Source organism: Salvelinus sp. IW2-2015, linkage group LG19 (genome assembly GCF_002910315.2).
Source record: "Salvelinus sp. IW2-2015 linkage group LG19, ASM291031v2, whole genome shotgun sequence".
NCBI classification, from domain to species: Eukaryota; Metazoa; Chordata; class Actinopteri; order Salmoniformes; family Salmonidae; genus Salvelinus; species Salvelinus sp. IW2-2015.
The window spans coordinates 34,657,201-34,669,637 of record NC_036859.1 but is presented as its reverse complement, the minus strand read 5'-3'; the positions used below and the strand labels follow the sequence as shown (position 1 = coordinate 34,669,637).

Here is a 12,437-nt window from a genome sequence, read left to right as displayed (position 1 = left end):
AGGGGAAAGTGGTTGGTTGTATAGTAATCGCATTTTATTACTATCCAACCAATGGCTTTTATTGGCAAAGACATTTAATTTGAGGGATTTTTCAGGGTTTATATTTGAATCGCTGTTTATCCCATTTTGATTGCTTTTCTTCAGGCATGGAGAAGACCTGATCGTGACCCCTTTTGCTCAGGTAAATATTTTCTCTATTTGTGACTCTACACGGAAATACATTTTCAGAAACGTATGGATTGTATAATTTATTTTAAATGACCGTGGAATGATCACATGTACAGTGAACGTTAGATGTGCTCTGGCTTTAGGTTCTGGCCAGTCTTCGCACGGTACGGAACAACTTCACCACCTTGACCAATGTACAATGTACCTCCAAGTAAGTGTCCCTACAGTTGTTGTTTTGTCATAGGGGTGTGACGTATGATTGCGCACCTGTACTAAAAATGTAAATACAGCACCAATTAACCTTTTGGGTGTTAAGGCTTCAGCCAACCACTAGGTGGCACTTGGGTTCAGTTTGATTTCATGCTGAGACACCACACCCCCATACTTTATGGTGGAACGCAAGCCATGTCTTATTTTACAAGGAATGATTGAACAAAACGTATTACTTTTAAGCTATTTCTTTAATTTAGTTCATGAGGATTGATTGTACAAAACGTGTCTTAGTTTTGTATCGCTGCCAAGCATGTGTACTGTTGTACTTGTAATGTTGAAATCCAAGTAGTTCTGATGTATGTAGATATGAATTGTTAAAGCATATGTACAGATATGATATTACTGTATATACACTGAGTGTAGAAACATTAGGAACACTTGCTCTTTCCGTGACATAGACTGACTGACCAGGTGAATCCAGGTGAAAGCTATGATCCCTATTGATGTCACTAGTTAAATCCACTTCAATCAGTATAGATGAAGGGGAGGAGACAGGTTAAAGAAGGAGTTTTAAGCCTTGAGACAATTCAGACATGGATTGTGTGTGTGCCATTCAGAGGGTGAATGGGCAAGACAAAATACTTAAGTGCCCCTGAACGGCGTATGGTAGTGGGCAAAAGGGGGTGCAACGTAATATTAGGAAGGTGTTCCTAATGTTTTGTACACTCGGTGTATATTGTAGTGTGTGTATGAGAAGTGTATGATATACTGAACAAAATTATAAACACAACAATTTCAACGATTTTACTGAGTTACAGCTCATATAAGGAAATCCGTCAATTGAAATACATTAATTAGGCCCTAATCTATGGATTTCACATGACCGGGCAGGGGCACAGCCATGGGTGGGACTGGGAGGGCAAAGGCCCAGCCAATCAGAATACGTTTTTTTCCCCCATAAGAGGACAGAAGGGCAGAAATAAATACTCCCCCGTTTCATCAGCTGTGGCTGGTCTCAGTCGATCCTGCAGATGAAGAAGCTGGATGTGAAGGTCCTAGGCTGGCGTGGTTACACGTGGTCTGCAGTTGTGAGGCCAGTTGGATGTACTGCCAAATTCTATAAAATGACGTTAAGGTAGAGAAATGAACATTCAATTATCTGGCAACAGCTCTGGTGGCATGCCAATTGCACACTCCCTCAAAACTTGAGACATCTGTGGCATTGTGTTTTGTGACAAAACTTCACATTTTAGAGTGGCCTTTTGTTATCCCCAGCACAAGGTGCACCTGTGTAATGATCATGCTGTTTAATCAGCTTCTTGATATGCCACACCTGTCAGGTGGATGGATTATCTTGGCAAAGGAGAAATGCTCACTAATAGGGATGTAAACAAATATGTGCACAAAATGGGAGAAATAAGCTTTTTTGTGCATCTGGAACATTTCTGGGATCTTTTATTTCAGCTCATGAAACATGGTACCAACACATACATGTTGCGTTTATATTTTTGTTCAGTATAGATACACACAGTAATATCAGGTAGATATATTTCAAAACTTCACATACAATAAGATAGGAGTCTTAAACAACCACTGTCTGTATGCAAGGCAAAGTGATTGTATCATTGAATACTAAATCCTAAAATACTCAATACTTAAGCTTATTACCTGTTGAAAACAATGACCTGTGAGTCAAACTCTGCCTTTAAAACCTATTGTAGTATAGGTTTTAAAGTCGGTTTTAAAGGCAGAGTTTGACTCACAGGTCATTGACTGTTGTATGTCCTTCAGACCATGAGTCAATATTGACCACAGACATGTGGATATGAGGGCTACCTCAGAGCTCATAGTAATGAATGATAAGGAACTCCATTCAGATGCCATCAAGGTAAATATTTAAGAATAAGTGTACACTAAAGAGGGCGAGAGACAGAGAGTGTGTGTGTGTGTGTGTGTGTGTGTGTGTGTGTGTGTGTGTGTGTGTGTGTGTGTGTGTGTGTGGTGTGTGTGTGTGGTGTGTGTGTGCAGTCTTTTAATCAGATCCCGTGTTTCTCTCCCTTTTTAGAGATCACCTGCTGGCCCCGCCTCCCGTCACCAGAGTCTGTCAGTCAGGTGAGCTCTCTGATGATGCCACATTCCAACATTTCAAACTCCAAACACTGTATACTTAACCCCTCCTGTAGTCACGTGACGTTAATGAGATCACTGAAATTTAAGGTTTTAAAGCTCATTTTGAATTGACATTCAAAGGATGAGTGTAATTTTATGACTTGCATAAGCAAGTGTATGGTGGCCAAAAGGCAGGGTGATTTGGTGCCAAAAGGCAGGGTGATTTGGTGCCAAAAGGCAGGGTGATTTGGTGCCAAAAGGCAGGGTGATTTAGTGCCAAAAGGCAGGGTGATTTGGTGCCAAAAGGCAGGGTGATTTAGTGCCAAAAGGCAGGGTGATTTGGTGCCAAAAGGCAGGGTGATTTGGTGCCAAAAGGCGGTGTGATTTGGTGCCAAAAGGCAGGGTGATTTGGTGCCACAGACAGACAGACTGACAGGCAAATAAGACAGAGCCAAAGGGGGAGGGATGGAACACAAAGAACGTGGACACTGGACATAAAAACAAGCTGCCCTCCAGACCTGGGTTCAAATTGTAGTCGTTTTCCTTTCAAACACTGTGTGTTTTCATTGAGCTTCCCTGGCTCAATGGAACCAATGGAATCATTACAAACGTGCAAACACTGCCCGTCTAACACTCCAGACTGGCTCAAGTATATGTTAATTTAAAAGAAAACAAACTATTTGAACCCAGGTTTGCTACCCTCACAGCTGAAGGGTGCAATGTCATAATCACAGGAAATGAACCGTGATGACTAAACAACAACACAAAACTTCCCTTGCTCTGATGTCACAATCAGAGATGAGATAGAAATTCTGAAAAGAGAAAAAGTGAAAGACAGGAGAAGTCTGCCCAGCTGGAGGATGGAAAGGTGAAGGAAGAAGTGATGAAGGGAAAGGGGGATGTTTTGGTTTCCTGTTTGGTGGGTCTGTCCAGGTCCATTGACGTCAGGCTGGCCCACATACGGCCCCTCGGCACTTCCTATCACCACAGATGTGTAGACGTTCAAGAAAAAAATACAAGATAAGACAGTTGTGAGGAGTGTTGAATTGTCCTTCCCTCGTGTGCACACGCAGATGCAGGCACACATACCGCCACACCAACTCTGTGGAAAAGGGTATGCTGAAACAAACCAATGGAGGGTGCAGTACCCACAAGTTAACACAATGATGAAGATACAGACACTGTACAGATACAAAATGGAAAGCTTGGTGTATAACTTCTGCCGCCGACAGAGATGGCCGCCGCCGACAGAGATGGTCGCCTCGCTTCGCGTTCTCAGGAAACTATGCAGTATTTTGTTTTTTTATGTATTATTTCTTACATTGTTACCCCAGGAAATCTTAAGTTTTATTACATACAGCCGGGAAGAACTATTGAATATAAGAGCAACGTCAACTCACCAACATTACGACCATAAATACGACTTTCCCGAAGCGGATCCTCTGTTTGGACCACCACCCAGGACAATGGATCAGATCCCAGCAGGCGACCCAAAACAACGACGCCACAGAAGGGGCAGACGGCGCGGTCTTCTGGTCAGGCTCCGTAGACAGACACATCGCTCACCGCTCCCGAGTTTACTACTCGCCAATGACCAGTTTCTTGACAACAAGGTAGACGAAATCCGAGCAAGGGTTACCTTCCAGAGAGACATCAGAGAGTGTTCTTTGTTTCACGGAAACATGGCTCACTCGAGACACGCTATCGGAGTCGGTACAGCCACCTGGTTTCTTCACGCATCGCGCCGACAGAAACAAACATCTCTCTGGTAAGAAGAAGGGCGGGGGTGTATGCCTTATGATTAACGAGACGTGGTGTGATCATAACAACATACAGGAACTCAAGTCCTTTTACTCACCTGACCTAGAATTCCTTAAAATCAAATGTCGACCGCATTATCTACCAAGAGAATTCTCTTCGATTATAATCACAGCCGTATATATCCCCCCCAAGCAGACACATCGATGGCCGTGAATGAACTTCATTGGACTCTATGTAAACTAGAAACCACATATCCTGAGGCTGCATTCATTGTAGCTGGGGATTTTAACAAGGCTAATCTGAAAACAAGACTCCCTAAATTTTATCAGCATATCGAATGCGCTACCCGGGCGGAACAAATCCTGGACCATTGTTACTCTAACTTCTGCGACGCATACAAAGCCCTGCTCGCCCTCCTTTCGGAAAATCTGACCATGACTCCATTTTGTTGCTCCCAGCCTATAGACAGAAACTTAAACAGGAAGCTCCCGCGCTCAGGTCTGTTCAACGCTGGTCCGACCAATCTGATTCCACGCTTCAAGATTGCTTCAATCACGTGGACTGGGATATGTTCCGCATAGCGTCGGATAATAACATTGATGAATACGCTGATTCGGTGAGCAAGTCTATTAGCAACTGCGCCTGGAAACATGACCGAATACAAACAGTTTAGCTATTCCCTCCGCAAGGCAATCAAACAAGCTAAGCGTCAGTATAGAGACAAAGTAGAGTCGCAATTCAACGGCTCAGACACAAGAGGAGTCTGTAGTCAATCACGGACTACAAAAAGAAATCCAGCCCCGTCGCGGACCACGATGTCCTGCTCCCAGACAAACTAAACAACTTCTTTGCTCGCTTTGAGGACAATACAGTGCCAACGACACGCCCCGCTACCAAAACCTGCGGGCTCTCCTTCACTGCAGCCAACGTGAGTAAAGCATTTAAACGTGTTAACCCTCGCAAGGCTGCCGGCCCAGACAGCATCCCTAGCCGCGTCCTCAAAGCATGCGCAGACCAGCTGGCTGGTGTGTTTACGGACATATTCAATCAATCCTTATCCCAGTCTGCTGTTCCCACATGCTTCAAGAGGGCCACCATTGTTCCTGTGCCCAAGAAAGCTAAGGTAACTGAGCTAAATGACTATCGAAGGTAGGACTCACCTTCGTCATCATGAAGTGCTTTGAGAGACTAGTCAAGAATCATATCACTGCCAACCTACAAGACACCCTAGACCCACTCCAATTTGCTTACCGACCCAATAGGTCCACAGACGACGCAATCGCAATCACACTGCACACTGCTATAACCCATCTGGACAAGAGGAATACCTATGTAAGAATGCTGTTCATCGACTACAGCTCAGCATTTAACACCATAGTACCCTCCAAACTCGTCATTAAGCTCGAGAACCTGGGTCTCGACCCCGCCCTGTGCAACTGGGTCCTAGACTTCCTGACAGGCCGTCCCCAGGTGGTGAGGGTAGGAAACAACATCTCCACCCCGCTGATCCTCAACACTGGGGCGCCACAAGGGTGCGTTCTCAGCCCTCTCCTGTACTCCCTGTTCACCCATGACTGCGTGGCCATGCACGCCTCCAACTCAATCATCAAGTTTGCAGACAACAGTGGTAGGCTTGATTACCAACAACGACGGGACGGCCTACAGAGAGGAGGTGAGGGCCCTCGGAGTGTGGTGTCAGGAAAATAACCTCACACTCAATGTCAACAAAACAAAGGAGATGATCGTGGACTTCAGGAAACAGCCGAGGGAGCACCCCCTATCCACATCAGAGAGAGAGAGAGAGAGAGAGAGAGAGAGAGAGAGAACCTAAAAGTGTTCTCTTATGGGGACATTTATTGGAATACTATCACGGCATGTAAGCTAGTTGAGGGATACGTGGTTGGGTCTGAAAACATGAGCTGGGATTGTGGCAAGCTGGCTTGTTAATCTTCTTAAGAGGGGATCGTTTTAACTGATGCCCTTTGAGCAGCCTCTTAGAAAATTAATGTTTACTGTACCAGTGACTGTATGAATGGGACCCTTAGGGATGTTTATACAGTTTCTCTGTCTTTCCAATGCCATACATACTACTTAGAATGCATGCCCAATAAGTTACTTAATTGTACTAGTGTGGACTTTGGAACAGAGTATGTGTCTTGAAGAGTTTGTATTTGTGTAGGGTTTGATGGGGGAAGTCGTAACCGAAGATATGTGCATGAAACTCAAGCTCAAATTTTCTCAGGTGTTGCGTAGAATGTTTGTGCATACTTTGTGCGTGTGTGTGTGTGTGTGTGTGTGTGTGTGTGTGTGTGTGTGTGTGTGTGTGTGTGTGTGTGTGTGTGTGTGTGTGTGTGTGTGTGTGTGTGTGTGTGTGTGTGTGTGTGTGTGTGTGTGTGTGTGTGTGTGTGTGTGTGTGTGTGTGCGTGCGTAAACGTGAACATGTGAATGTTTCTGTGTCAGACAGACCTCAGTGTGAGACCTTTTGTATGTGCACTGTATATTTGGAGGCGGCTGTGTGTTTACATCTGTGCAAACAGACTAAACCAGAGTTCCCGAACCTGGCCCCCGAAGTTTTCTGAGGCCAAAAAATCTTATTGTTTGGGGGACATAAAAGACTGTAAAAAAAAAAAACAGCAAATCAGATTTTTAATTTTGGAAATCTATTCCCAAGTATTCCCATGCATAATAGGGAAACGTGATCGTATACAAATGTAAACAAGCTTTGAAATGATTATGTTTTAGTCAAACATAATATCTGTTCTCGCGGTCAATTTTCAGTCTACAAATGATTTGTAATTATGTTCCGGCCCCCTGACCATCCGCTCAAGAAACAAATGGCCCACGACTGAACCTAGTTGATGGCCCTTACCTCTACTGCTTAATGTTTATCTCAGTATGCCTTTTCTCAAAGTTGCTCAGACACTCACTACACTCTGTAAAATGAGTTAACTCAACAAGACAACACATACACATTCCTAGCCCAGAAACCAAACACACACGTGACTGTTTGCGTAGTTTCCCATGGGTGTGGGCCCCACTCAAAACATTGGTCATCCATCTTTTGTTTGATATTGTAAACTACGTCATGAAAGGATAATTATTGCATAGCGGAATGTAAAGTGGGTTACTGAAACAGGGTGGTTTATTCTTTCAAATTCTGCTTTGATGTCACTAAAGCAATTACAGACAAGTATATGCAATTATAGGCAATTCAAATGTGTGTATATATACAGTATGCCTAAATTGGGCATATTTGTGTGTGCGTGCGTGCGTGCGTGCGTGCGTGCGTGCGTGCGTGCGTGCGTGCGTGCGTGTTGTCGAGTCAATTGACAGCACATAAGACTTCACTCTTCAGTCAGTTATACAGCGGTCCTGTCCAGTGTTAGTTAATCCACTCCTTCATGTGAAAACCCGTGTTGTGTTTTCCCTGTATCGGGCCCAGAGGACAGGGGATCCTGAGGTGTGAGTGTATTTGTGGTGGGGAGGGTGTCAAACTCAGCAGACTCAACTGTTATTTTGATAGTTTAAAGAAATTGTGCCGCATTTGTAAATTCCCCCAGTTGATGAACTGATGATGAGTGTTTGAAAAATATTTGTTTTACTGTGCATTCAGTGGAGGGGATTTGTGTAAATTTCCCCAATACACTCATCAGCTGTCCACATCTTGACATTTAGGTTGTTGATGAAGGTGCTTATTGCTTTATTGTGTCCATTTCTCGTTCTGGATGATTCCTAGGTGATCAGTACAGGTCTGCCCCTCACGTCTCTATTAGAAGAAATCAGACTATCAGGCTGAAGGTGGAGGCCTCTCTCACTCTTTCTCTCACCCACACGCTCTCCCTCTCTCTCTCTCTCTCTCGCCCACACGCTCTCCCTCTCTCTCTCTCGCCCACACGCTCTCCCTCTCTCTCTCTCTCCCCTTCTCTCTCTCTCTCTCCCCACACGCTCTCCCTCTCTCGCTCTCTCGTCTCCACACACTCTGTGTCTCCCCTCCTCTCTCCTCTCTCCTCTCTCACCCACATGCTCCCTCTCTCTCTCTCTCTCACCCACATGCTCTCCCTCTCTTCTCTCTCTCTCTCTCTCTCTCTCTCTCTCTCTCTCTCTCTCTCTCTCTCTCTCTCTCTCTATCTCTCTCTCACCCACCGATGCTCTCCCTTCTCTCTCTCTCTCTCTCTCTCACCCACATGCTCTCCCTCTCCCTTTCTCCTCACCCACATGCTCTCCCTCTCTCTCTCTCTCTCGCCCACACGCTCTCCCTCTCTTCTCCGCCCACACGCTCTCCCTCTCTCCCTCTCTCTCAGCCACACACTCTGTCTCTCTCCCTCTCTCTTTTCTCTCACCCACATGCTCTCCCTCTCTCCCTCTCTCTCAGCCCACACACTCTGTCTCTCTCTCCCTCTCTCTTTCTCTCACCCACATGCTCTCCCTCTCTCTCCTCTCCTCTCGCCCACATGCTCTCCCTCTCTCTCTCTCTCACCCACTGCCTCCCCTCCCTCCTCTCTCTCTCTCTCTCTCTCTCTCTCTCCGCCCACACGCTCTCCCTCTCTCTCTCACCCACACGCTCTCCCTCTTTCCCTCTCTCCCTCTCGCTCACATGCTCTCTCTCTCTCTCTCTCTCTCTCTCTCTCTCTCTCTCTCTCTCTCTCTCTCTCTCTCTCTCTCTCTCTCTCTCTCTCTCTCTCTCTCTCTCTCACCCACACACTCTCCCTCTCTCTCTCTCGCCCACACGCTCTCCCTCTCTCTCTCTCTCTCTCTCTCTCTCTCTCTCTCTCTCTCTCTCTCTCTCTCTCTCTCCTCCTCTCCCCCACATGCTCTGTCTCTCTCTCACCCACACGCTTCTCACTCTCTCTTCTCGCTCTCCCATTCAATTCAATTCGCTTATTGGCATGACGTAACAATGTACATATTGCCAAGCTTATTTGGATATTTACAATATAAAAACTAATTTAAAAATACATGAGAATCAAAATTGTCAACGGGCACAACAGTAACAAACAATAACCAAGGGTCCAAATAAACCATACATTCAACAATAACAATAAGCATACAGTAGAGGACTGTGCAGGTTGATTGGTCTGTCAGACACTGTCCCTCAACTTATGGCAGGCAGCAATGTCTTACTCAACCCACAGCTCTCTGCGTCCTCCCCCAGCAGGACTGGTAGCCTACTCTCATCAGAGAGGTCTTTGAAACCTTGAATAAGGGTTTCAAATTTGGGAAAATGACACTCTCTATATTGTTTTATATTTTTGACGATTTTGTCAGGAAATGCAGCTCCGTCTCAGTTCTGCTGTTGTGCAGTGGTTTGCACAGCCTTTCCTCTACAGGGAGCAGGTTTTCCTATGTGTCTATCCTTCTCAATTGCAAGGCTGTGCTCACTGAGCCTGTACTTTGTCAAGGTTTTTTTAAAGGTTTATACAGTAACCATGGTCAAATATTTAGCCACGGTGTACTGTCGATTTAGGGCCAGATAGCACGGTGTGATCGTCTGCTGCAATAGTCCATCTGTGACAAGGGCCGACGGTTGTGCGTTTTGAAATGTCGTTCTGCAACACCACTGTGCTACTGTGCTGTTATTTGCCTGTTTGTGGCCCGCCTGTTAGCTTGCACGATTCTTGCCGTTCTTCCACCGCTCATCAACAAGCTGTTTTCACCCACAGGACTGCCGCTGACTGGATGGTTTGTGTTTGTTTCACCATTCTCTGTGAACCCTAGACACCGTTGTGCTTGAAAAGCCCAGGAGGCCGGCCGTTACAACCAATTCTAACGTTCAATCTAACAGTAACTGAATGCCTGTCTGCCTGCTTTATACAGCAAGTCACGGCCACGTGACTCACTGTCTGTAAGAGCGAACCATTTGGATCGCTCTTACAGACAGTAAGTAATTGTCCGTGACTTGCTGTATAAAGCAGGCAGACAGGCATTCAGTTACTGTTAGATTGAACGTTAGAATGGGCAAAACCAGTGACCTAAGTCACTTTGAGTGTGGCACGATCAGCGGTGCCAGGCGCTTTGGATCCAGTATCTCAGAAACCTCCTCCCTGGGCTTTTCAAGCACGACAGTGTCTACGGTGAGAATGGTGCAACAAACAAAAAACATGGCAAGAATCATGCAAGCTAACAGACAAATAACGGCCCAGTACAACAGTGGTGTGCAGAACGACATCTCAGAATGCACAACTCGTCGGTCCTTGTCACGGATTGGTTATTGCAGCAGACGACCACACCGGGTTCTACTCCTATCAGCTAAAAACAAGAAGAAGCAGCTCCAGCGGACAACTGAGGAGTGGGAAAAACATTACCTGCAACATGACAGCGAGTTCAGTTTACTTGAGTGGCCTGGTCAGTCCCCAGACCTCAACCCAATAGAGCATCTTTGGGATGAGATGGAACGGGCTGTTTGCAGCATGAATGTGCCGCAGTCCAATCAGCAGCAACTGCAGGATGCCATCGCGTCAGCACGGACCAACATCCCTGTGGAACGTTTCCAACACCTTGTAGAATGCCCCGAAGAATTCAGGTTGTTCTGGAGACAAAGGGGGGTCCAACCCGGTACTAGATGGGTGTACCTAATAAACTGTCCGGTGAGTGTACATATATAACATTAATAATTGATTGCTTAGCCGCCCTATACATTGGCAATAGATTTCAACTCCAAGACACTCCAGTTCATATTTATTAGCTTTTACTATAAGCTCTTCTTTCTCAGAACGCTTGTTAATGTGATATAGTCACTCAGGGCTCAGAGTTCTTTCCTAACCACATGACCTGAACAGGAAAAACTCCCAGCCCCATGTTATAGTACATTTACTAAGTTTTGGTGCATGGCTACTGCACTATCCTGTAAATGAACTGGTGCATAGCGTGGCCCATATAATTTAACTTGGCAAGTCAGTTAAGAACAAATTCTTATTTACAATGACGGCCTACACCGGCCAAACCCGGACGACGCTGGGCCAATTGTGCGCCGCCCTATGGGACTCCCAATCACAGCTGGTTGTGATGCATCCTGGATTCCAGGGTGTCTGTAGTGACGCCTCTAGAACAGAGATGCAGTGCCTTAGACCACTGCACCAGGGTGTCTGTAGTGACGCCTCTAGCACAGAGATGCAGTGCCTTAGACCACTGCACCAGGGTGTCTGTAGTGACGCCTCTAGCACAGAGATGCAGTGCCTTAGACCGCTGCACCAGGGTGTCTGTAGTGACGCCTCTAGCACAGAGATGCAGTGCCTTAGACCTAGACCCCCGCTGAAACCACTTGGGTGTCTGTAGTGACGCCTTAGCACAGAGATGCAGTGCCTTAGACCGCTTGGAAACCAGGGTGTCGTAGTGACGCCTCTAGCACAGAGATTGCAAGTGCCTTAGAGCGCTGAACCAGGTGTCTGTAGTGACGCCTTTAGCACAGAGGATGCAGTGCTTAGACCTGCTGAAACCAGGGTGGTCCTGTAGTTCGACGCCTCTACGCACCGAGATGCAGTGCTGTAGACCGCTGAACCAGGTGTCCTGTAGTGACCGCCCTCTAGCACAGAGATGCAGTGCCTTAAGAACCGCTGAACCAGGGTGTCTGGTAGTGACGCCCTCTAGCACATAGGCAGATGCAGTGCCTTGACCGCTGAACCAGTGGTGTTGTAGTGACGCCCTCTAGCACAGAAGATGCAGTGCCTTAGACCGCCTGAATCCAGGGTGGTCTGTAGTGAGCGCCTTAGCACAGGATGAACTTAGTGACCTTAGACCGGCTGATCCAGGGTGTCCCTGGTATGAACGCCTCTAGCCAGAGTGGCAGTGCCAATAGAAGGCGACGCTTTTGAAGTTCCTTAATTTACCAGGGGTGTTCTGTAGTGACGCCTCTAGCACAGAACGTATAGCACAGTGCCTTAGCCATCAACCGCTGAACACTCGGCATGAGCAAGCGTTATCACATAGAACTGATTTATAAGACACAATGGCCAGCCCTCCAGTTTAAGCTTCCTTCACTCAGTTTGTCTATGTAATAGCGGGTTTGACCAAAGTTTATGTCATGTCTTCATTGAGGCATCGCAACTCAGCGGCTAGAGACGGTGGAAGAGTGGCAGTGACGTAGATGACAAGTTGGCGAGCCGAAAATGAGCGGTCAGTGATGCAGGTGGCAATGAGGTATGGATATGACACGGTAGGATAGTGGCTAATGCGGGCAGGCCATACTCGGT

At 46.4% G+C, this 12,437-nt stretch overlaps 1 protein-coding gene across 2 annotated transcripts in view; it reads left to right on the top strand.

Annotated features, from left to right (window-relative positions):
• The window catches only part of LOC111979339 (3',5'-cyclic-AMP phosphodiesterase 4B), a 93,897-nt gene that overhangs the window by 49,637 nt on the left and 31,823 nt on the right, over nucleotides 1-12,437 (top strand). Inside the window, exons 5-7 of one of the 2 annotated variants that reach the window (XM_024009798.3) lie at nucleotides 145-181; nucleotides 312-369; nucleotides 4,737-4,753. In XM_024009798.3, coding sequence (XP_023865566.1) covers nucleotides 145-181; nucleotides 312-369; nucleotides 4,737-4,753 — 112 coding nt within the window. Of the gene's footprint in view, nucleotides 1-144; nucleotides 182-311; nucleotides 370-2,450; nucleotides 2,494-4,736; nucleotides 4,754-12,437 lie in introns of those variants that run through there. The other variant, XM_024009797.3, reaches the window with a different exon arrangement.